The sequence below is a fragment of the Hippopotamus amphibius genome, chromosome 1 (genome assembly GCF_030028045.1).
Source record: "Hippopotamus amphibius kiboko isolate mHipAmp2 chromosome 1, mHipAmp2.hap2, whole genome shotgun sequence".
Classification (NCBI taxonomy): domain Eukaryota; kingdom Metazoa; phylum Chordata; class Mammalia; order Artiodactyla; family Hippopotamidae; genus Hippopotamus; species Hippopotamus amphibius.
Window position 1 is genome coordinate 113,148,411 of NC_080186.1, and position 25,369 is coordinate 113,173,779.

Sequence of the window (25,369 nt, forward strand, 5' to 3'; positions counted from 1 at the left end):
TCACCCATCTACTTAGCAGCCTAATCAGAAATCTGTGAAATATTTACTGTTCTTTATATCTCATCTTCAATTAATCACCTGGCTTGACCAATTCCATCTTTTAAGTGTCTCTTGCAACTGTCTCCTCTGGCCATCTGCAACCCAGCACTCTTGCTCACACCCATGTCCCTCTCTTTCCTGGATTACTACTACTCCCCTCCACTTCATCATCCACTCTGCCGTCAGTGTGTTCAAACACATGAATTTGCTCCTGTCACTCGCAAAGTCACAATTCAGTGGCTTCCTGCCCCCTAAAGCAACATTATTCAACATTGGGTGCTCGCTACAAAAGCAGATTTCTAGGCCTTACTTCAGTCCAACTCAACTGGACTTCCTTAGGGATGAGGTCCAAATATCTGCATTTTAAACAATCCTTCCAAATTATTCTTATACACAATAAAATGTGGATAGGTTATAGTTTTTTAACTTTTTACTAGAGAAAAAAAATTTAAATTTTAAACATATTCGAAACTAGAAAGAATATTATACTAAACTCTCATCACCCAGCCTCAACAATTATACGCACACAGTCAATCTTGTTTCACCTAGACCTTGATATATTTCCCTAGGGATTGGCCCCCACACCCGCCCCACCACACCAGATTATTTTGGAGCAAAACCTAGACATCATATAATTTCACCCATGAATATTTCAGTTTCAATCTCTAAAAAATAAAGGACTCTTTTTAAAAATGACCACGATACCATCAATATCACAATTTAAAAACTACCATAATATCATCAATATCACACTTTAAAAACTTAACGCACTAATGTAGGCATTATTCACATTTCCCCAACTGTCTTATAAATGTCTATACATTCCAACTGGTTGATGTATCTCTCAAGTGTCTTTAAACGTAGGTTCTTTCTCCCTTTTTATTTTCTTTGTCTTTTTTTTAAATTAATTAATTAATTAATGTATTGGCTGTGTTGGGTCTTTGTTGCTGCGCGCGGGCTTTCTTTAGTTGCAGTGAGCGGGGGCTACTCTTCGTTGTGGTGCATAGGCTCCTCATTGTCGTGGCTTCTCTTGTTAACGGAGCATGGGCTCTAGGCGCGTGGGCTTCAGTAGTTGCAGCACATGGGCTCAACAGTTGTGGCTCACAGACTCTAAAGTGCAGCCTCAACAGTTGTGGCACACAGGCTTAGCTGCTCCGCGGCATGTGGGATCTTCCTGGAGCAGGGATTGAACCCATGTCCCCTACACTGCTAGGCGGATTCTTATCCACTGCACCACCTAGGAAGCCCCCTTTGTCTTTATTTATTGAGGAAACTGGGTCATTTGTCCTGCAGTTTCCCAAAGTCTGGATAGAATACAATTTAATTCCTTACCATGGCACACAAAAATCTGGACTGCCTAGCCTCATCTATCTTTCTGCGCCACACACTCCATATTCTGGCAATACTGAACTACCTGTATTTCCTAGAACGTACCATGCTGTCACACCCTTCTATGCCCTTGCCATGGCTTTCTCTCCTCTTTTTCTAACATCCTCTTTTTTTTTTTTTTTTTTTTATTGGCTGCATTGGGTCTTTGTTGCTGCACACAGGCTTTCACTCTTGTTGCGGAGCACAGGCTCTAGGCACGTGGGCTTCAGTAGTTGCAGTACATGGGCTCAACAGTTATGGCTCACGGGCTCTAGAGCACAGACTAAATAGTTGTGGTGCACGGGCTTAGTTGCTCCGCGGCATGTGGGATCTTCCTGGAGCAGGGCTTGAACCTGTGTCTCTTGCATTGGCAGGCAGATTCTTAACCACTGCTCCACCTAGGAAGTCCCTCTAACATCCTCTTCACACAGAGCTCTCTGGACACTGAGGACTCAGCAAAGATTATTCCCTGCTCCTCCAATGAGACATACTTACCCACCACAGTTGGCTCCGTTGGTACCTAGATGCATGCGGGGTTCACTTGAGGCAAGCTTGATCAGCTCATTCCATTCCTTCTGCCACTCATCCTCTGTGTATACCAGCCCTGACTGTGTGAAAGACAGGCAAGGAATACCAAGCAATTAGAGGCTAGGTTCAAGAGGCAACAGCCATTCCAACTCACTCATGTTACTTCACTCCCTATTCTCTTAGCACTTGGCTAACAATTTCTACTACGAAGTCCAATCTCTTCTCCCTTTTATAGTCAAGATCTACAGTCTAGAAGTCAGAGAGTAGCATAGACATAGATACACTACCAAATGTAAAATAGATAGCTAGTGGGAAGTTGCTGTATAACAAAGGGAGATCAGCTCCATGATGGGTGATGCTTTAGAGGGCCAGGACAGGGAGGGTGGGAGGGAGTCACGGGAGGGAGGGGATATGGGGATATATGTCTACATACAGCTGATTCACTTTGGTGTACCTCAAAAACTGGTAGAAGAGTATAAAGCAATTATATTCCAATAAAGAGCTTAAAAAAGAAATCTATAGTCTAGACTAAAGTATAGTCTGTGATCACTCATATGTCTTCCATTCTTTTCCAACCCACTGCAGTCTAGCTTCTGTTTCTGCCCTACAGCCTATGCCCCTCCCTCACTCCCACAAACTACTTCACCTAACTGCCTCTAGCAAAAGACAATGACCTTCTAATTGCCAAATTCAGTGAACTCTTCAGTTCTCATCTTTCTTAGCCTTCATGTAGCATTTGATCTCCTCCTTAAACTTTCTTTTCCTTCATTTCACACAACACTACTTTCTCCTACCTCTCTGAATTGTCTACCTCAAAAATACTGATGCTGTGTCAGTGCTTTTAGCCTTGGTTCTTTCTAGGTTATCTCTTCTACTACTATAATCTCATCTACTGCTGTCTACATACGCAGGACTCAAAAATCTTCCTCTGCAGCCCAGACTTCCTCTTAATTTCTATGTTCATATCCAGCTGCCTACTGAAGACTGCCACCTGCCCATGACTACCTCAAACTCTATTCAGTCAAAACTGAACTTCTACATCTTCTAAAACCCCCTCTTCGGAAAGCAGCGTGGCGGGGAGGGGGCGGCGTTGGTTGTTTGGGTAGGATGAATTGGGAGACTGGGATCACCATATATACATTACTAATAAGAAAAAAATATCAAATTGTACACTTTAAATATATGCAGTTTATTGTATATCAATTATATCTCAATAAAAGTTCTTTAAAAAAGAAAAAAACAAAAAAATACAAAATAAAATAAAATAAAACCCCCTCTTCCTGTTTTCCTACCTCTGTGAAATAACACCATCACCTAGACACCCAACTAGAAACCAGGGAGTTATCTACAACTCCTCTCCTTTCACCCATCCCATACCTAGATCCCTTTAGTCAGCAATTATTAGGCATGAACTACTGCAATGGATCCTTAACTGGTTTTACTACTTTCAGTCATACATTCTCATGATCCATTTTTTACAATGCTACCAGAAAGATAAAATCTAAAATTAAAATCTGATGATGTTTGCTTCCTGCTACAAATTCTTTTTAAGAATTGTCATTACCTATTAGATATAGTTCAGACTCCTTAAGCATAGCATACAGACTCTACTTCCTGGCCCCCAACCCACTTCTCTAATACCATTTAATTAGTCATAGTTCCTTGAATGCACCAAGTTGTTTTCTACTCCTGAGCTTTTGTCTAGGTTGTTCCTTCTGCCTGGAACAGTCTACTCCTTACCCACCTGGTGAATAATTTCTCAACTGTCAGGAAAGAACTCAAGTATCACTCCTCTATGAAGCCTTTCCTAAATCTTCCTGGTACATCAACCACTCACTCCTTCCTTTGTGCCCTCCCTCCTCAAATGCTATATAGACTTCTATCAGAGAAGTCATAACCTGTTACTTTGTTGCAATTATATATGTACATGTCCATCTCCTACTACTTCTCCTAAGAGCCAGGACCATATTTTATGCAATATGCCTAGTGCCTACCATGTGATCAGTAATCAGTAAATACATGCTCAGTAAAACTTAATTTCTATCGAAGGAGCAGAAGGAGTAGTACAAACAGTCTTAAAATACCATGTTGGCTTTAGGATATATATGATGATTTGGAAGAAAGTCTATCTTATTAATTATATTTGGCCTACATAGGTGTTAAAATGAGTTACACTTTAAACATACATTGACAGAGTAGAAAGAATCACACTGGAAACATGAGAGGTATCAGGACAAATTTAACAGGAATTAAAGAGCTACTGTGAGCACATTTTACTTCAACAATAAAAAAAAATGACAAAGCCATTTTCAGTGTGTTAAATTCTATCGCAAATTTTTTCAACTAAAAATACAAAAAAAAAACAATGCACAGGTTATAATATGGAGTGCTCTGGTCACTCTGATAAATGGTCCCTGATACACATTCATGAGCATCTGTCTCTCTCTTCCTCTCCCCTATTTTTGTTTGCTGTTTTTATACACAGAGCCACTAGGTGGTGTACCCTTCTCAGCTGTATTTTACCACCATTTTCAACAACGAAACAAGGAGGCCTGGGAAATCAAAACCAATTTAGTTTTGAAAGTAGCTCCCCAGTCCATCACCTTCTTCCCCACTCCACTATAATGCTATGAATGGCCTGAGCTAAAACAATATATCTCATTTCCATATGGAACTTTCAATGTGCTGAGCAAAAGGAGTAAAAAGATTTGTTCCTTCAATATTTATTATTCTCTAGGCATGTATTTCCATTTGGGGACTTTGAGAGGGAATAGATGGCTGACCAAGAATAGAACTTGGGTATTTCTGGGTCTCCTGGCTAAATACCATCATAATCTAACCCCATCTTTAAAATAATAACTATAGTAGCTTAACATAGCTGGAATTGGCCCACCTATCCTCTGACTGTGGCTGTCATGTCTACTTACTAGCTGGTATGATCTGTTTGGTCTTTTCCTGTCTCTGAAGTGGTCAAATCTAAGGTTCAGGTATAGCATGAATTCAACAATGCAGAAGGCAAACTCTAGGCTGGCTCTAGCTCAGGCAATAAAAGCTCTCCACGTAGTCCAGCTCAGCTCACCAGAGCCAGGGGGGCGTTTAGTGTCAATAAAGAATGCTGTTTACTTGGTCTTGCCCCTAGATTCCTTGCCTCAGGAATCTTCTAGGGCAGACTGGCTGATCAAAGACCAGATTCTGCTCTTAATATCATCCTAATTTTAACAATTGAGTTCTTTATTTTTGAGAAAGAAACATAACACATTCCACTTCCATATTTTAAATCTTCAGAACATCAAATTCTAATACCTGAAACAAACAAACGAAAATCTCTTAGTTCTATATTATGGCCAGTTATGATAGAACAATAAAAAGAGGGGGGGAAAAAAGCTGGAAATAAAAAGACAAAAAAAAAAGCTGGAAATAAATGGCAAAGTATGAAGAGCAGGAGACAAACACAGAAGACAGAGAACCAGGGCAGAAAGAAATAGGAAGGACTCATTATCTTTCTGTAACTGTATAATGTCATTATTAAAGGGAAGGGAATCGGCAAACTTTTTTCTGTAAAGGGCCAGATAGTAAATATTTTAGGCTTTGTGGGTGGGCGACATACAACTTCTGTATTCTGCTGCTGTAGCACATACATATGTAAATGAATTGAGTGGGGGAGGCTGTGTTCCAGTAAAAAAATTTTTAACAAAAACAGCTGGTGAGATTTGACCCACAGGCCATATTTTGCCCAGCCCCTGCTACAGGATTGGCAAGTACAAACAGTCCAGTGTTGGGTTTTTTTTTCTTTTTTGGCCGTGCCATGGTGGTCAGGATTGAACCTGGGATATGGCAGTGAAACTGCCAAGTCTGAACCACTGGACCACCAGGGAACTCCCCAGTGCTGCTCTCTTATACAAAAGCGGCCTCAACATTTACTAAACCCCTGAGAAGTACCATTTAAACTCAACATTTGCTGAACTTCTGAGAAGTACCATTCAAACTCATGCTCTTACAATTTTTTAACAAACTGAATATATGAAAAACAAATGGTATATATAGCCAAATTTTTTTGATACATCTACACTTCTATAACAGTTGAAAATATAAGTCCTTAAAAATTGGTCTAGCCTTATCATAAGCAAAAAAACAAAACAACACAAAAATCCTACAAGCTTGTCATATTTCATCTCGCAAAAGACTGCCACTAAAGGCTTCCTGAGTGTGTATCAGCTGTAAAAGCACAATGTTAGATACCTCCTCTACAGGCCTCCACTTCCCCACCCCAGTTCTCAACTCTATCAGAAGGCACGTACCCTACGGTGGTATCTGAACTTTCAACAATTTCCAGGATTACAAGAGGAATAACACGGACCTAAGCACCTAAGTAGGAGACATTTCCCACCGGTAGGCACTGAGCATTTCCCCTACATAACTGTGGGAAACAACGTCCTCCCACCCAAACTCCCTCACCTCTTTATTCTGCTGAGTTTGCTGCCACCTCCAGCGCCGTTTTAATGCTTCCTTCTCAGCTCCCTTCTCCATCAGTGCGTACAAAGCTTTCCGCAGCATCAGGTCCCGATCATGGAAACCCCACATCCCTATGGCAAGAAAACATAATGGTAAGACACCTTACCTTGACTCAATTCCACTTGTTGATTGTGATACACAGACTCTAGCATGAAGGAAATCAGGCTGAAGCCTAGGTTCAAAGAAACCCCTGCTGTGACTTGGGGGAAAGGTAATCAAGAAAGAAAAGTTCCTATTCTGGAGGTTCAGAAACTCTGAGAACCTGAAAGTGGGGGATATACCACATCCTACAAACTCCTGACAGGAAGCCTTTACTCTTGATACCAAGTCTAACAAATTAAAATACACAGTGGGAATTTCCTGGCAGTCTAGTGGTTACGACTCCTCGCTCTCACTGCCGAGGGCCTAGGTTCGATCCCTGGCTGGGGAACTAAAATTCCATAAGCAGTGCAGCACAGCCAATTAAAAAAATATTTTTTTTTAATAAATAAAATAAAATACAGAGTAGCAGCTGATAAGATGGGTCTGGCACATGGCAATCAGCATCAAAGCTTAGGGATGGTTGGAAAATGGGGACTTTTTTTTAAAAGCTAAGGCAAATAATATATTGAATTATAAATAGGTCAATTATACTTCAAAATCAAACTCATAGAGAAAGAGATCAGATTTGTGGTTACTGGAGGCAGGCGGTAGGAACAAGGGGGAATTGGATGAAGGTAGTTAAAAGGTACAAAGTTCCATTTACAAGACTCTTGAGTACCAGGGATGTAATGTACAACATGATAAATACAATTAGCATTGCTGTACATTATATATGAAAGTTAAGACAGTAAATCCTAAAAGTTCTCATCACAAGGAAAAAAGAATTTTTTCCTTTTTTTTAAATTTTGTATCTATATGAGATGAATGTTCACTAAACTTATTGTAATCAACTCATAATATATGTAAGTCAAATCACTATGGTGTATACCTTAAACTTATACAGTGCTGTATGTCAATTATATCAATAAAACTAGAAGAAAAAAAAGAAAGAGAAAAGTACATTATTCCAGATTAGACATGCATTAAAAAATAATAATAAACAAGTTTCACAGGGGACTGCTGAAAACATATCTCTTTTATGTACCAAAAGAATAAATACTAAGTAGAATGACATACATACACATACTGTATACTGTTTACTGCTGCTCATTACTTCTGGGGGTCAGTTCTCAGAGTGGGACTTGTGCTAAATCCTACATTCTCCACACGATTTCTCAACAAGACTGGAAAACCAGGGCAGGGCTCTCTTCCATCTCCTCCTGTGCTAGCATGCGCACACACGCACACGCGCACACACACGCACAACCTTGCTCTGAGCCATCACCTCTATCTGAGATCCAGATTGGTTGGATCAAGTCCTTCACATGAGATTTAAACTATTGCTTCCTTTCTATGAGGGAATGAAGGACCATTTTTAAAACTCACCTAGAGAGGCTGCATGCAGGAGGCAGTTTCCATCTCCAGTAGTTGCCAAAGGAAGGAGCCTCTGACAGGTGGGGTCCACACTCACCCACCAGTTCAAACGTCCTACAGGAGCAGGAGGAAAAGGAGAGGAGCAGATTATCCATAAAGCTCTCCCTACTTCCCTATTTCTAAAATAGACTCTAAATTTGCCTCCTCTAGGAAGCCTATCCAGAATCAAACCATCACTCTATTACTCTGTGTATCTTCTTCACCTATATCTGGTTCATCAGAATCTGGTGAGCACAACTGGTTAGATTAGTGGTTCTTAAGTAGAGACAATTTTGTCCTCAAAGGGACATTTGGCAACGTCTGGAAATATGTCTGGTTGTCACAAGTGGTGGGAGGGATGCTACTGGCATCTAGTGGGTAGAGGCTAGGAAGGCTGCTAAACACAATATAATGCACAAGGCAGCTCACACAACAAAGAATCATCTGGTCTTAGGCGTCGATAGTGCTAAGATTGAACAACTCTGGGTTGGATGATGAGGCCAAGGTCATAAGGTTGAAATCTGTATTGGCTACTTGGTCTGGCTCTGATTTCTTCACTGTGGTCAGGAGACCAGTAGACATTGTAGCAATAAAGGTCAGCACAAATCCATCATCAGTGAAAGAAAAACAACCCAACACGTATATTCAAAGTGTCGTGCGTGTATAATCTGCATACATGACAGTAAGCACGTCACCATGTATGTGGTATGACCTTAAAGACATAAGCAACAAGACAAAGTACTTAAAACACCCAAGAAAATGTCTCAATTCTGTTGTCATCCTGCAATTGCTGATCCCTTACTTACATAAGGAAAATATTTTGCAAATGATGCCTAAAAGTGTTCTTGAGTTACTGAAAATTCTACTGAAAGAAAAACTGACCTATAATCATACCAGTCAGATAAACTGCTAACTGCTTTAAAAATTATAAATAGATGCACACAATTAGTATAAAAGGGTACAAAATGAAAAGTAAGAACTTCCTTTCCGTGCTCCCACCTCCCACCCCTGAGTCCTACTTCCATGGGAGGTTTTTTAATACCTGACTAGCTTTCCCAGATATCCCAGCTGTCTCACCCCATCATACCAACTAATTTTAACAGTAATTTAAGACAAACATAATTGTAAAGGTAAATAAACTTTTTGGGAAAGGTTTGTGTAAATAAACGTGACTCAGTTTAATCACCACCGTGCATCACCTACAGCACTGGCTCTTGTGTGCATCTGTTCATGAGGTATTCCAGAGCCAACTATAATTCATTTGTATTTTTTTCATGTATTGATTTTTAGGTATTGATTTATAAGCCTTTCACCTGTGTATCTGGCTTCCCTTCCATCAAACAGGAAATTTCCAGAGGAAACTGTCTTATTTGTGTCTTTTCTTTAACTTGAAGACGCACCTAGTTCAGTACATATCTCTCTGACTGACTGCCAAGCTTGACTGCAATCAGTCAGTTCACAGGCTTAGACTGGAAGCTGCTGGTCAAGCCCAACCCCTCCACAAGGCTGCCCAGAGGTGGAGAGCAGAGAGAAAGCATGGGAGAGGAAGCACTCACTGACCTGCCTGTTCCAAGGCAACCAGCATGGACTGCTCAATGAGGTCTCTCTCTATGAAGCTGCGAAAGTCTTCATTGTACACAGTGAGATCTGGAAGCTGGAAGGCACAGATGGGCATTTCCAGGGGGTGCTCACTGCTCCCCCCACCCCCACCATTGGAGGAGACATGGGACCGGGCCAGGGAAACAATGCTGGAGCTGGCGTGAGAGATGCCCCTAGACAGGCGTTTTTCTGCAATGAAAAATGGAGTCACCTTAGAACATACACAACCCACTCAGAGAACTTTCCACTCATGTGGTGACAGTTACCTCTTGACAAGGTTTCCAGTCAGGGAAAAACTGTGAAGTCTAACTGGCTACCAAATTTCATGACCCTCTTTCTCATGCAAAATACAACTGGAGAAACACAGAAGGTGGCATTTTTGCAGGCACTCACATTAGCACCAGATATACATTTCTCTTTCTACCCTTTCTGAAATTTGCCTCAACTTCTTCTCCCCATGACACTGTCTTCTTCCACTTCCATTTCCCAACATAACAGGGACCCATTCATTTGGCAACTTGGTTATTGTTTGGTGGGAGGAAGAGGGAATAAGGGAAATGGGGTTTCATTTGGCTAGACTGAGTCAAATAATCTCTCTGATAATTCCCAGAGCCTTGGAGAATGTAGAAAAGGATTTCCATTACAGAAAATTAATGACAAATCTCACATATTCAGGAACCTTCTTATCTACCTGCAATAACATTTATTTACATTATTTACTGCTACTTTTGTTGATACTCATATTTATCAGAAATTCACAGATACAGTCAACTCTTACTTAACATATCACAGAGGAAGGAGGTAATGTGGACTGTGCCCCAAACTATTTCATTTGTTTTGGATACATGGCACTTATAATTCTCCAGCAGATATTCCATTGTGATCATAATTTGCCCAGTATAGTATTAAAATTCATTTGCATGGTTTGAGTTATCTAAAGACTATCAGAAAAAGCTAAAACTCATACTGGGTAGCAGGTCTAACCCAATATTTGCCAAGGATGATGCACAAAGTAAGTAGAGTTAGTCTAAAGTTATTTTATAGCGTTGTTATTTTTGAAACTCTTTTTAAAGGTATTTTAAAAGTACCACATGCCCATGGTCAAAAAACAAAATGCTACCAAAAGGTTTAAAGTGTTACAAAGAAATCTCCCTCTCATGAAAAATTCCTGATCTCTTCCCCAGAGGTGACCTTTTGTATCCTTCTAGAATTTTTTTTGCCATGTGGGGAGGCAGGGGATCTTAATTTCCTGACCAGGGATTGAACCCGTGCCCCCCTGTAGTGGAAGTGCGGAGTCCTAACCACTGGACCACCAGGGAGTTCCTAGAATTTTTTATGCCCATAGGAGAACATATAGTTTTTATAATAATTTTTAAAAACATAAACAGGAACATGCTGTATATACTGTTCTACATCTTACCTTTCTCAATAGATTTTAGAGATTTTTTCCAAAACAGCACATCATGTTCTACTTAATTCTTTCTAATGGCTGCAAAGTATTCCATAATATGGATGATTACACTTTATATAACCACTCCTCTACTAACGGACAATTAAAAGGTGCTTCCACGCTTTAACTTTCAAGCTTTATACTACATGTCTTTGGTCTATTTATGAATTAGGTATGGAAGTATTTATTTAAAAGGATACACCACACACACACACACACACACACACGATAAATTCCTAGAAACCAAATTGCTGAGACAGTATATACACGCATTTAAAAATTTTGACAGATATTAATAAATATTAACAAAATATCCACCAAAGGGGTAGATCTTTTGAATTCTATCTTTATGTGTATCTTATCTCAACAGTTGGATTATTACCCTTCTTCCTCTATCTCTTTGAAGGCCTTTATACAGGATAACATTCAATATGCAAACAGGAGTTCCGGCACCAGGACAGACTGAGGTCACCTCTGATCATGTGGCTGGGGAGGTGGGAGAGGAGTGGAATCATCTCCAAAGGCTCACTAAATTCTCTGACTGGTCAGCTGCCACCTCCCTTCCTTTCTACTCCGCATATGGAAACAGCCCTCAGTACCCCAATACCTTGAATGATGTCATCCTGCCGCTGTAGGGTGGGTCGGGGAGGGCGAGCAGCCTCTCTATCAGAAAACCCTTTCTCAGGGGTCCTGGAGCCACCACTCCCTTCACTAAAGGATGGGGGCAGATTCCCAGCATGGACCTGACGTAGCTGTTCAAAATCACTGAGGGCGGCGCTCACATCCCAATTCTTTCCTGTCAGGACACAAAGCAAAAAGTGAATTAGATGCTGAGAGTATAGGAAAATTGAGGAAAGACACAGAACCATCATTCTAAGCATCTTATCAAAACCAGCAAGCATATCATGTGCACTTCAGTGATTCTCCTTTTCCTCCCCCTACTTTAATTTCCTTCAAAACACTTCAATCTGGAATACCACAACTTCTTTATTTACTTATTGTCTATTTCCTAAGAAAACCCCATGAGCATAGAAAATTTCTCTCTCTGAACTGAAAGGGCTCTTAGAGACCGAGTAACTTCATTTTACAGATAAAGGAAATGAAGCCTAAAGAAGTAGTCACTTCCCCAAATCATGGCTAGTTCGCAACAGGGCCTCAGCTGGACTCAAGCCCAGGTCTCCTAATTCTGAGATTCAGAGAGTTCTGAGCCTAGATGTGCTATGGGGTGTCCTAAACGACCTGAAATTGTACACAAAGTTATAGGTATGTGCATTTTTCTAAAGAAAGAGATGACAGCTGCCATCAGGTTATCAAAGAGAATTGTTAATTCCCCTCAAATTTAAGAATCACTACTCTGGGGACTTCCCTGGTGGCGCAGTGGTCAAGAATCCGCCTGCCAATGCAGGGGACACAGGTTCGAGCCCTGGTTCGGGAAGATCCCACATGCTGTGGAGCAACTAAGCCTGTGTGCCACAACTACTGAGCCTGCGCTCTAGAGCCCACAAGCCACAACTGTTCAGCCGACGTGCCACAACTACTGAAGCCTGAGTGCCTAGAGCCCATGCTCCGCAACAAGAGAAGCCACCACAAGAAGCCTGCACACTGCAATGGAGAACAGCCCCCAACTGCCACAACTAGAGAAAGCCCACCTGCAGCAACGAAGAACCAATGCAGCCAATAAAGAAATATTTTTAAAAATAAATAAATCAAGTATATAAAAAAAAGAATCACTATTCTGCTGAAGAAAAAGACCCAAATGATAGATTTGTCACAACAGATTTTTCAGTTGCTTTCTCTAGTTAAATTAGTCAATAAATAACATATTGCATAACTGTTCACACTTCTTTCTGTTCTATTCCATTTGTCACCACCTTAATTCAATTCCTATATCACCTAGTGTCCCATCTCCAATCTACTCTAAAGGATCCCATGAGATTAATCTTTCTACAGCACAATTCTGATCATTTCAGTTTCATAATCAAATTTTTCAGCGGCTTACCACTGCCTACAGAATAAAGTTTAGGCTCCTTTGTCTGATGTTCAAGGCTTTCTACAACCTGGCCTACTTTTCTAACCTTTCCTCTGTGCTTCAACTTCCCTGGCTATGAAAGTGGAGATGATACCACACAGGGTTATCATGAAGATTAAATTAATTGAAAGCACTTAAAACAGTGCTTGGCACACAGAAAGCACTATGTATGTATTTACTGCCACTGCTGTTATAATTATAATTCTCCAGTTAAGCTGTATTGGTCATCCATGCTGGATGAATTTACTTCTGAACCATTAGATTCACCATTTGCTCCAACTCCCTTTGCTCACTCTGCATCAGTCATACTGGCCTCTTTGCTGTTCCCAGAAACATGCTAGGACTGCTCCCACCTACTACCTTTCCACCAACTATTCCCACTGCCAAGAAGGCTCTTTCCACAATATATCTACACAGACAATTCCTCGTCTCCTTCAGGCATTTGCTCAAATGTCTCACTCTTAATAAGGCCTGCCCTGACTACCCAACTAAAAATCACAACCTGCTTCATCATTCCCCTTGCCATTTTCCATAGCATAACACCTTTTAATATAGTACTTTACAATTTACTTGGTTATCATGTTTATTGTTTACTGACTATCTCTCATGCTAGAATACAAGGGCAGAGATTTTTGCTTGTTTTGTTTTGTTCAAGCATCTAGAACCTGGTACGTAACAGGTACTCAATAAATATTTGTTAAAGAATAGAGGACTTTTGTCCTGAATCAATGAATGAATAAATGATCTGTTTGGAGCACTGGATCGTTACCTCCAACTGTCTGCTCAAGTCCCTAAAATCAGGTCCTCCTAACAGTCAACATGTCTAAAACTGGATGTCCATCATCTTCCCTCCTAAAGCTTGCTTCTTCTCCTTCTATATTCCCTACATCAGTTATGGCATCACAACCCCTCCAGGCCAGAAACTATAGTCATTTCAGCTCTTTACCATTCCTCAGACCCTACTCCTCCTCTTCCCTCACTATCTACTTAATTCTCAGGGTTGTTTGTACCCCTGAAGCATCTCTCAAATCTATTCGTTCTTGTTCATTTTTACTGTCACTGACCCAATTCAGGTCTTCATATTTTCACCTGGTCTTTGGTCTTTGGGAGGGGCTCCACAGTCTCTCTACTCTTAGTCCCTCCCCTCTACAATTTGTTCTTTACTCTACAACCAGAGTTAACTTTCAAAGGAAAAAGCATGAGACAGAAAGATAGAGACAGAAAATGAGGATCAGGTCCTTTGGTTCCCCTTCTAAATGATATCTTATATCCACCCACTTCTCACTCTGCTGTTACCACTGTAGGTCGAGTCACCATCCACCTCTCACCTGAATTATGGCAATATTCTTAACTGATTTTACCACTCTGGCCACCTTCCAATCAGTTCCATATCTTTTATCAGTACACTGTTAAAAAACTCAAATCCAGTCATTTCACTCCCCTGATTAAAATCCTTCACCAGCTTCCCACTGAACATACACTGAAATGCACAACCGTTACCATGGCCTACAAAGGCCCCTGGTATTCTGCTTCCTGCTTATCTAACCAGCTTCCTACCACTCTTTCTTGTACTACTCTTCCTATCTCGCTCACTATCAGTGCTAAACTCTCTTTCACCTTAGGGTTCTTATATAAGCTACTTTTTTTTTTTTACATAAACACTCTCTGCTATATCCCTTTCTCTTGCTACTCCTATGTATCGTTCTGTGTTCAGTTCACATGTCGCTTCAGAAAAAGCCTTTCTGCACTCTATATCTAAATTAGGTTTCTCTCTTAAACTTCCACAGCACCCTCAACTTTTCTTTCACAGCATGTGTGTGCCTGCACATGGGTGTGTGAGAGAGAGAGAGACAACAATGCAAGCGTTAACTTGTAACATCCTTGTTAAGAGCCAGACTCTGAAACCAGACTGCCTAGGTTCAAATCCTACTTAACTTCTTGGACCTCAGTTTTTTCGGCTGTAATACTGGGATAATAAAACCTATTTTGCAGAATGGTTGTGAGAATAAAATAATATACTTCCAGCACCTCACACATATTGAACACATAGAAGTGTTCAACACATGTTACAAGAGGAAGAGAAGGCATTTTAGCTGAATCCAAAAGGATGAGGAGAATTTCAGGAGAATAATGGAGGAAAGGACACTGCAGACTTAGGAGACAACTTAATATGATCAGGGAAAGGTGACAAGTCAGGCTTGGCTGGAGCACAGGAACTGTGGAGAAGGTAGTAGGAGATGAAACTGAAAATGCAAGTTAAGGGCAAAGCCATACTGAATTAGCAGACTAGAATTTAAACTCTGATCTTCCGTTTCCAAACCAACACTATTCTCACAGGTGGCTAAGTAAATGTCAAACTGCCACACCTTACTAAGGGCTGACAATCTGAAAAATTACCTATGTATGCTGAGACCTTGCCCCTTCCCCCACAGGCTCACCTATTTGTGTCATTACATATTTTCATCATCAAAAAGCATCAGTTAACTATGACTCCAAACAAAGAATCCTACTGACATGATGCCAAGCCTAAAGGACCTTAAAATCTAGGGCTGTCACACTGACACGTACAGATATAAGTAAACAAAAGCAACACAATGAAAACATTAAATTAATCCACTCTACCCAGAATGATCTATACAAGTTAGGGAAGGAAAGGAAAAAACCGTGGATGATCCCAAATATGAAAATTTAAGTCATTTACATATAAAAAGGAAGTCTTGCAGATCTAAAATTATGCTTTTAGTGGACTAATGCCAAATTTCACTTGCATTACCTGAGCATAAACTGACAATGGAGAAAGCTACCCAAAAATTCAAGGTAAAAAGGGAATTTTGCATTTTAAAATTATGGTGGGTCATACACAAAGTAGATTATTAGAAGTAACTTAAATGTAAGGCCTACCATACACAACGTGTCTTTCTGATCACCTTAAATGCTCCAGATCATCCTAACAATAAATATCACATTTTACTTTCTTTCTTCTCATTCTCCCCCCAAAGACTCCTTACCTTCCAGGAGATCTCGGGCCAACCCTGGCTCTGCTCCTGTGGAACGGACAAAATCCGACAGGACAGCATCCATGTCCAGGGTCATGTGATCATTAAGTACTTTCAGGCAGCTGATGTAGGGAGGACATAGATCAAAATTCAGGCCTCCACCTGAGAAGGAAATAAACACATAAGGCCCAAAACACACTGGAAGGGGATGATCATAGCCCAATTTCAGCAGCTTCCTAACCAAATGGGGACACTAACTAGCCTGGCTCATTCATTTCAGTTGAATTTATTATAAAGAGTAACACTTAGTTTCCTAATTTCTCATTAACCTTAGTTTTTTTTCCCTTTTATTATATAAGTTTCAGGTGTCTAGCATTACAGTTCAACAACTATAAACACCACAATGATCACCATCACAAGTCTAGTTACCATCCATTACATACAGTTCACCCATTTCACCTATAACAATTTCTTAACTACTTCATTAACCACAATATCATAATACCACTCCAAATAATGCTTTTCCTCTCCCTTTCTAGAGTATTACATTTCTACCCATCAGTTTGCTTACCCAAACTAATGGAAGGAAGCAGCAGACTACCACCCTGAAGAATTCCCCACCTGCATTATTCTCTAGCATAGCACCTTGTTTATTTCCTTCCTGGCGCTTGATATACCCTGAAATTATTTTAGTTAGCTGCTGTCTAGCCTCCTCCGCCAATATGCAAATTTCTTGAAAGTACAGAGCCTGCATGTCTTGTTCACTAATGTATCCCCAGCATGTATCCCTGGGCATAGTGCTTGGCACACAGCCCTCAGCAAATATTGGCTGAATGAATGAATACTATACACTGAATAACTTTAGAGTTGACTAGTATTCTGATGCTAGCTGAGGAAATGGGAGGAGCAAACTGATACCTAAAACTACTCAAAATAGGGAATTCCCTGGTGGTCCAGTGGCTAAGACTTCACGCTCCCAATGCAGGGGGCCTGGGTTCGATCTCTGGTCAGGGAACTAGATCCCACATGCAGCAACAAAAAAGAGCCTGTGTGCCGCAACTAAGACCTAGCACAGCCAAATAAATTTTTTTTTTAATAAATTTATTTACTTACTTATTGGCTGCTTTGGGTCTTCATTGCTGCACACAGGCTTTCTCTAGTTGTGGTGTGTGGGGGCTACTCTTCATTGTGGTGCACGAGCTCCTCACTGCAGTGGCTTCTCTTGTTGCAGAGCACCGGCTCTAGGCCCACGGGCTTCAGTAATTGTGGCACACAGGCTCTAGAGTACAGGCTCAATAGCTGTGGCACGTGGGCTTAGTTGCTCTGCAGCCTGTGGGATCTTCCTGGAGCAGGGCTCAAACCTGTGTCCCCTGCAGTGGCAAGCGGATTCTTAACCACTGCGCCACCTAGGAAATCCAATAAATTTAATTTAACTAAAAACAATAAAACTACTCAAAATTGGGAATTTCCTGGCAGTCCAGTGGTTAGGATTCCATGCTTCCATTGCAGGGAGCATGGGTTCAATGCCTGGTCAGGGAACTAAGATCCCACAAGCTGAGCGGCATGGCCAAAAAAGTTTAAAAAAATAAAATTACTCAAAATAAAACAATCTGCGATTATGCAAAGCAGAGTGGAGATCCCAAAGGTTCACAACAAAGGTCAATCTTTGTCCACTAACTTTATGAACCCAGGAAACATGCCTTTCTCCACTCAAGACAAATGACCACTAAGTAAGTTCATCTGAAAAAGATCTCTTCTTTCAGACTTGACTTTGACAGAAACTATGTCTCTGACCTGTCAGTCTGGCACCAATCCACATTCCTCTGAAGTTAGCAGTCCCAGCTGAGGAAGCAATAATCAAGTAAAGAACAACTTCTCACCAAAATCTGCGACTTCAGACAGGTTTACAGTTATCTGTAGAAGAGGACTTGTTCATAAAGTCACCAGGCACACACCTGCCCCACTACACCCACCAATCCCCTGCTTGGGGGGAACGCCTGCCAAAAGTAGAATTCTCAAGGGTAACAGGGTGGCTCAGGTGACTGTCTCTTCAGAAACGTCTCCTTCTAAACAACCTAAACTCTAAGGGTGATTCTCAGGTACTTTTTCATCACACCTCCCCACGACACAGCTTATTTAGTGGTGTGATCAGATCATAATTTTCTGCATGCCTTAGAAACAGTAAGGCAAATAAACAGCAGTGACTTATGGGTCATAAAACCAGTAGGCCACTAACTTAATAACTTCAAAAAGATTCTCTTTTTTTGGAGAGGGATGGCAAAATAGAAAGTATTCTTTCTTGTATTGTTCCAGGAGCACAAGAGGTCCAGGAGTAGAGGGACATGTTTAATTCATATCTGTAGCCCCAACACCTAGCACAGCATCTACATTACTGTAGACAGTCAATAAAGGCCTAATGAATAAATGATTAAATGACTAGCTGAACCTCCACATCAGCCACCACCAAACCAATCAATTCAGGGGTACTTCATCTTTCACATCACCCCTCTATTTCTAATGGTCTGTCCCAGTCCCAATCCATCTCTAAAAGTTGTACAAACTCTCCTTTCTAAAGAGACATCAACATATTGTCACTACTTCCACCACTCTCATATCATATGATTTTTACCTACAGTTATATATATTAGCTGAGTGACTTTGGTCAAAGTACTTACAGGGTGTCAGTTGCCTCCTGTATATCCTAGACTTGGATTCGATGATGTCTAAGATCCTTTCCAGGTTCAAAAAATGAACTTCACTACAGCTTCATACACTATGATCCTTATATTCTCTTTCGGTCTGCATATTATCAATGTCTAATTTACTTCCATTTCAATATCACAATTGTCAGAAAAGACTACCAACACATAAAGAACTTTTGGCCTAAGATACCTCAAATTCAAAATGTCGTTATTAAACAAATTCGTTCCTCAGATAAAATACTTAAGAATTAAATTCCTTCAAAATTCACAGATGAATGAGTGGTTTTCCCCTCCTGTAATACAGACAAGAATTCCTTCTTCAAGCCCATTGTAGTCACTGTCTTAGGTCACAGGGGATGGCAGCAGCCCAAATAACTTAAACACACGAATAATCCAAAACCAAGAACAGAGCTGCAAAATGAATTTCAACCTTCTCCCTTAAAAAAACATGCAAAGGAACTTGGAAAAGCCACTTGAATAACTTACTGAAAGGATGTGGGAAACATACAACAAGCACACAAATCACAGAAAAGGTACTCAGCAGAAGAGAGGAGTTGATTAAGCCACAGGCTTACAGGCAATTTCCCAGCCAGCCAGAGGCTTCTGACTGACAGAAGCCAATGAAAACCATCAATGTCATGGCATTATAGACCTCATATGCCAACACAGTAGGTCATTTTTTTCAAAAAATATTTTTAAAAAATAATTTCAAGGTCCACCATTATCTAGAATGACGTGCTCAAAAATCTGAAGCACTAACCCAAACTTCTTGGCAGCCCATTCTTATATTTGCTGTCTCCAGGTGCGTGCCATGGACTCCACCCTAACCCCGCCCGACAGGTGAGGACTGCAGCTTTTGTTCCATCGCTACCAAAACCTGGCTTGAGCTTCTTAAATTCCAAATGGGACTATCCATGCCAATGACTAAGACTCACAGTCCTTGGCTCTCAGCACACAGGAAGGAAAAAAAAGAGGAAACAAAACACTGGCTTTCAAACTTTCAAACGAAACAGAAGAGGCACTCAAATATTTGTTGACTGAATAAACAAATCTAAACTGGAGTCAAAATCCTCCAACCGTCCAAATGGAGGGACTTTGGTGATTATTTAATCCAATGTTTGCCCCCATGCAAGAATCCTTCTATTATATCTCTGACAGATAAATCATCCAGCCTCCATGTAAATACAAGCTCTGATGGAGACTCATGTCTTTGCCACAATGTCCATTTTATTGTTGGACAGCTCTGATTGTTAGAAAAAGCTTTTCTAAGCTAAATCACCATCCCCCCCTTTCTAACTTTTGCTTAATAGTCCTTGATCTCTTCTCCAGAACAACAAAATCTACTCCCAGGAATGATGGAATTTTCATGGAAAATGATTAGACAAAGCATTTCTTTCCATAAAAATTTGTTGTAGGTCAACACTGCAGTGTTATCATGACCCAGCCAGTGGCCTTTTTTTTTCTTTTACAAAACTTGCTTTTACCTGCATTCATTCATAAATGTTTATGCTGACCCTACAGTACACACTCAACAAGTGGAATAAATGAAGTCACGTACCTTGCTCAAAATTCACTTCTGCCGCTATCTTCGCCTCTCATCCCTACTTCCACATTTCCATGCCCTCTTTTTTTCTTTTAAGAACTTTTATTGAGATACAGTTAACAGACAATAAACTGCATACATTTAGAGTGTACAATTTGGTATCCCAATCTCCCAATTCATTCCCCCCCAACCCTCCCCGCTCTCCCCACTTGGTGTCCATATGTTTGTTCTCTACATCTGTGTCCCTATTTCTGCCTTGCACACGGGTTTCCATGCCCTCTTGAAGTGATGACAGCAATAAAGAATAAAAACTAACAAGTTAATATTAATTAAGCAGTTTCAAAAACACTATCTTATTCATTAACGACAGAACCTCCAGAGCAGGCTTATTATTCCCAGTTTACACAGAGAGAAAAGACTAAGACTTAAAAAGTCAGGTGGGTTACCCCAAAGCCTGAACACAGATATTTTGAACATATGCTCTCTCTACTGTACCATACTGCTTCCCTAATGACTAAGTCATTACCGATTCCCAGAACTGCACTGATTCTTATCCATTTAATTCTTTCACATAGGAAAGGGTTGTGCTTACCTTTCATGTTTATTAATGACTCAGACACATGCCTTATATCTTCCTCAGTTCAAATCCTACCACCTTCCTGAGCAATTTCAACACCCACCTGCATAATCCATCCAACATTCTGCCTTAGCGTTTCATAATCTCATCAAATGCAAAGACTTCCATCTCCACTTCAACCACTCAGTCCTGGACCCTGCGATGCCCTGATACCATTCCACCTCCAAATCGTCAACTCCCAACATCTTACTCTGGCTACAAACTCATCTCCCTCCAGCGTTTCCTCTCTACTACGAAACCTGCTACCTTACTTCAAGATATCCTCACCTCACACTAAGACATCCAATTCCTAAACCACCTTATTCACTACTTCAGCATAAACTCACAGAGTGCCTGCTCTGTGTTAGGCACTATGGTCGGGATTAGGAACACAACCATGAACTAGACATAATCTCTGTCCTTACAAAGCTTCCAATAGGGAGGGGAAAACCACAAAATTTCACAATTATAATAGAGAAAAATATTGGGGGGAGGGGTGTTATAGCCTCTAGGGAGTCAGGAAAAGCTTTCCCAAAAAAGTGATATTACAACTAAGAACTGAAAAATGAGTAGAAATTGGAGACAAACTGGGAAACAAAGAATGCTCTGAGCAGAGGAAACATATATCAATGTTCTGTGGCAAGGAGGAACATCCAGGTGCAAACGGTGCAAAATGGGGATGAAGAAAGGGCCTAGTGGAGCCTATTGAAGACTGAGGAAAGGGTTGTAGGCAGGGATAGGACATGATCAGATTTTAACTATGAAAAGATCACCCAGTGGGGAGAATAGTTTGTAGGGAGCACAAGTGGATTTAGGGAGAACTGTTTAGAAAACCACTGCAAAAGAGATGATGGTAAGCTAGACTAGGATGAGAGAGGAGAAGATAGAAAAACGGACAGATTCCACTTTGTCTTTTCTTGCCTAGGTGAACATAAACACGAGTGATGACTTCATTTTCCTGTAAAAACCTAGTTCCCTTATCCTTCCATTTCATCGGCTCAACCTGGACAGACCCCACGTTCAACTTCTCTGCTACTAAATGGAGTTACTAAGCAAGACAAGATCACGTAATACTATAGAGCAACAGGACTACAGATACATGGTGTTCCATCTCATTCCTTTCAATGAAACACTGCTGTCTTTTGCTTGACTTTGGTACCTAACTAGTCTTCTCAGCTACTATCCCATATCTTTGCCATTCTCCCTGAGCCTCCCACCAAATCCTTATTACCTCCCTCAGTCCCAGTAGATGACCTTCCGTCTGACTTCACAGAAAAAAATAACGAAATGAAGCAACAGGAATCCCTTCGGGTTTCCTCCTTTGCCCTACCTGCTGGCTGCTATTCTCTTCTTCCCTGCTTAGACTACATGCACTGATGCTACTTTCTCACCTTATGGTCAGTCCTCAACCTACTAAAATGGACTTCTATACAAAGACAATGGCACCACTGTCTTATAGCAAAGATCACCACCATCCTCCTTCCTGCTTATCTAAAGCATCTCTCTGCAGCATTTGAGGCACACTGACCACTCTTCCTGCCTCTCTGTCTCTGTGTCTTGGTCACCTTTGTGAACCTTTCTTTCTGTGCCTGCCCCAAAGTTGGTTAGTTCACCCACAGCTCTAACCTCAGGCCTTCCACCTTCTCATTTTATATCATCCCCCTGAGGAACTTCATTTATGCAACCGAGCACCCAAATGCTGATGACTCAAAATGCGTCCACAGTCCCCAACTCTTTCCAACTCACCCAGGAATCCCACAGGCACTTCAAACTCAGCACATAAAAACATGACCCCATTCTCCACCTCTGCCCCCACCCTTTCAAACTATTCTTCTTCCAGTATTGCCTGTTCTAGCAAGTGGTACCATCATCCCTCCTATCACTCAAGTCCAAGCCTGGGAGCCACCCTGGATTTCTCTCTTGCCTTATTCTCACTCACAAATAGTCTTTTACTAAGGTTTACTAATTTTAACCTTAAAAATTCTCAAATCCACCCAACACCTTCTACAGGCTACATCTCTTTTATCTTCTCTCAGGTGTTCATAACCTGGACCCCAGGAAATAGCTTCCTAATTTCTCCCTCTTCCTCTCTCCAGCCAGTGGTTGCTTGTAGAGGCTGATCAATCTAAAATACAAATATGACAGTATTATATCCCACTGCTCTAAATTCTTTAATGGATCCTCAGTGACTAAAGCTTAATATCCAAATTCCTATATATGACAAATGAGGCCCTTCGTGATGGAGCTCCACCTAACCCTCCAGCCTTATCTACTTGTCATCACGCCCCTCCCTGTACTGGTAGTTCCCCAAGTATGTACTATGAGCTTCAAATTTCAGTTCCTTTGTGAATGTTGTTGCCTCTGCCTGGAATGCCAGCATTCACCGGGTCTAGTAGGTGAATTCTTATTTCTTCTTTAAGGCTAACTTAAATACCACCTCATCTGCAAAACCTTCCCGGCTTCCCAAGCTAAAGTGCCCACTTCCTCCTCAGTGTTACATCCTGTACTCTACCTCTATCATATTATTTACCACACTTCATTTTTGTGTGTTTTTCTTTGTGTTTCTTTACATGGCTGTCTCCCCACTAAACCATGAGCAATTTGAGGGCAAGAATCTTGTCTTGTTCATTCTGTATTCCTAGCTTCCAAGCACCTGGTAGGTACTCAATTTTTGTTCAGATGAACTGAATTGTACTTGTACAGTATCCCACTATAAACACACACACACACAAACAGTACTGTCAATAATCAGATAATCAGTGTTGTAAACAGACAAGTCATCTCAAAGTGTTTACAATGTTGTAAACAGTGGTCATCTCCAATACGTTTGCTTAAGATTGTTATATGATCTTATTTGCAACAGATTTCTCTCCCTAACGTTTAGCTCAGACTAATGTTAAAACCAGTCTGCATGATCTGAGTGCCCAACTACTCAGTAACAGAGAAAAGTGACTTAAAATACTGACTGTAGATAATACAGCTATGTTAAAATGCGTGAGAAACTACTGACCCTATATTCTCTCGTCTACAACATCCCCCAAAGTGTCCACATTCTCACAGTATACCCACTCTCCTGGTCCCACTGATGCATTACAGCTGTGTCTGAGTACTCTCCAACTCCTCCCCAAACTCACTGGAAAACCACAACATTCAAAACAGTCAAGAATTTTCAAAGGTCAGTGACTCCTCCACGTCTATGATGTCAGTCTCAAGGAATCCAGACAGGGAGAAAGAGAAGGGACAGAAACCTTTAGACTTTCACACAATTCTTGACTAGGTGGGTGGGAGAGATGAAAAACGGTCTTGGCAGATTGTTTTTAGTTAATATGCGTCCTTCTAAGTAAAAGAAACAGAATATGAGCTTCTTAGAAAAAAAAGATTTGGCCAAGTTTCATACTAAAGAGACCTATATATCACTAAATGTAACAACCCAGAGATAGTAAGATGGGTCTAAATGGAAGAAAATAAGGAAAAGGAAGTAATAGGTGTTAAAGTTTTAGACACTGTTTCATTTAAACTTCCAAACAACTTTTTGTATTGTTAACTCCACACTACAGATGAAGATGCTAAAGCTCACAAAGGTTAGATAACCTACCCAAGGTTACACAGTTTTAAAAAGTGGTAGAATCAGGATTTTTATGAGTCTAGTCAATCTGATGCCCCAAACGAGACACTTGCACTAAACCACACTTAGCCCAGGGAGGAGGACTGAGGAAACACGGGCAGTCTGCCATGTGCCAGTCCACCCTCACTGCTTCAACTCCTTTCAACTCCACCTGGAGAGAGAGAATAGGCTCTGGATTCAGACAGATCTAGGTTCAAATCCCTGATCTACTACTAACTGTGCAGTCATGAGTAAGTAATATGACTGTTTTGTGCCTCTATTCCTTCATGTATAAATTGGGGGAAATATCTACACTTCAGACCTCTTGTTAGAATTAAATAACTTAGGATACAAAAAGTCTCTAGGGCAGTGCCTAGCACACAATAAGTCCTCAAAAAATGTCAGTTGCCTTCTTTGTGCCTTTGTCCCACACACTCTGCCTCACTCCACTGGTGTCCAACACAGCCTGCGTATCTCTCCTTCAGAAGTTCCCTCTACTCCTCCAAACAAACCCTCCAGTCCTACAACCATTTCCAAAGCACAGTCTCAACACATTCACACTATAACTGCTCTATCACTCTCATTCCAGTGTCTTTCAGCTCCTCAAGTCCTCAAGAAAACATTATAAAGGGACTCCCTTAGTTATATCTTCTACCAGATGGTCCCTCGAAAAAAAGATCAAGAGAAAAATGTCTGTCCTCTCCTAGAGGTATAGACATAGCTAAATAGCTCATTCATCCACAGATCTCCAGGAACAGCAATTTCACAATATTGACTGAAATTCTAATGCTTTAATCTACCAGCTCTACCTCCCCACCTTACTACTCATTTCAGATTCATGCACAATGTCTATTTTCTGGATTATTGGAAGGAAATGTTTACATCTACT

General features: G+C 40.8%; 1 protein-coding gene across 6 annotated transcripts in view; it reads right to left on the reverse strand.

Moving 5' to 3' along the window:
• OTUD7B (OTU deubiquitinase 7B) overlaps positions 1 to 25,369 on the reverse strand; it is a 51,728-nt gene that overhangs the window by 6,039 nt on the left and 20,320 nt on the right. For 5 of the 6 annotated variants that reach the window (XM_057721795.1, XM_057721814.1, XM_057721824.1 and 2 more), the window contains 6 exons: positions 16,028 to 16,177; positions 11,598 to 11,786; positions 9,502 to 9,729; positions 7,915 to 8,016; positions 6,391 to 6,518; positions 1,903 to 2,015 (listed from right to left, as the gene is read on the reverse strand). In XM_057721795.1, coding sequence (XP_057577778.1) covers positions 1,903 to 2,015; positions 6,391 to 6,518; positions 7,915 to 8,016; positions 9,502 to 9,729; positions 11,598 to 11,786; positions 16,028 to 16,112 — 845 coding nt within the window. In that variant the 5' untranslated portion in view covers positions 16,113 to 16,177. Of the gene's footprint in view, positions 1 to 1,902; positions 2,016 to 6,390; positions 6,519 to 7,914; positions 8,017 to 9,501; positions 9,730 to 11,597; positions 11,787 to 16,027; positions 16,178 to 17,128; positions 17,422 to 25,369 lie in introns of all 6 variants that reach the window. The other variant, XM_057721834.1, reaches the window with a different exon arrangement.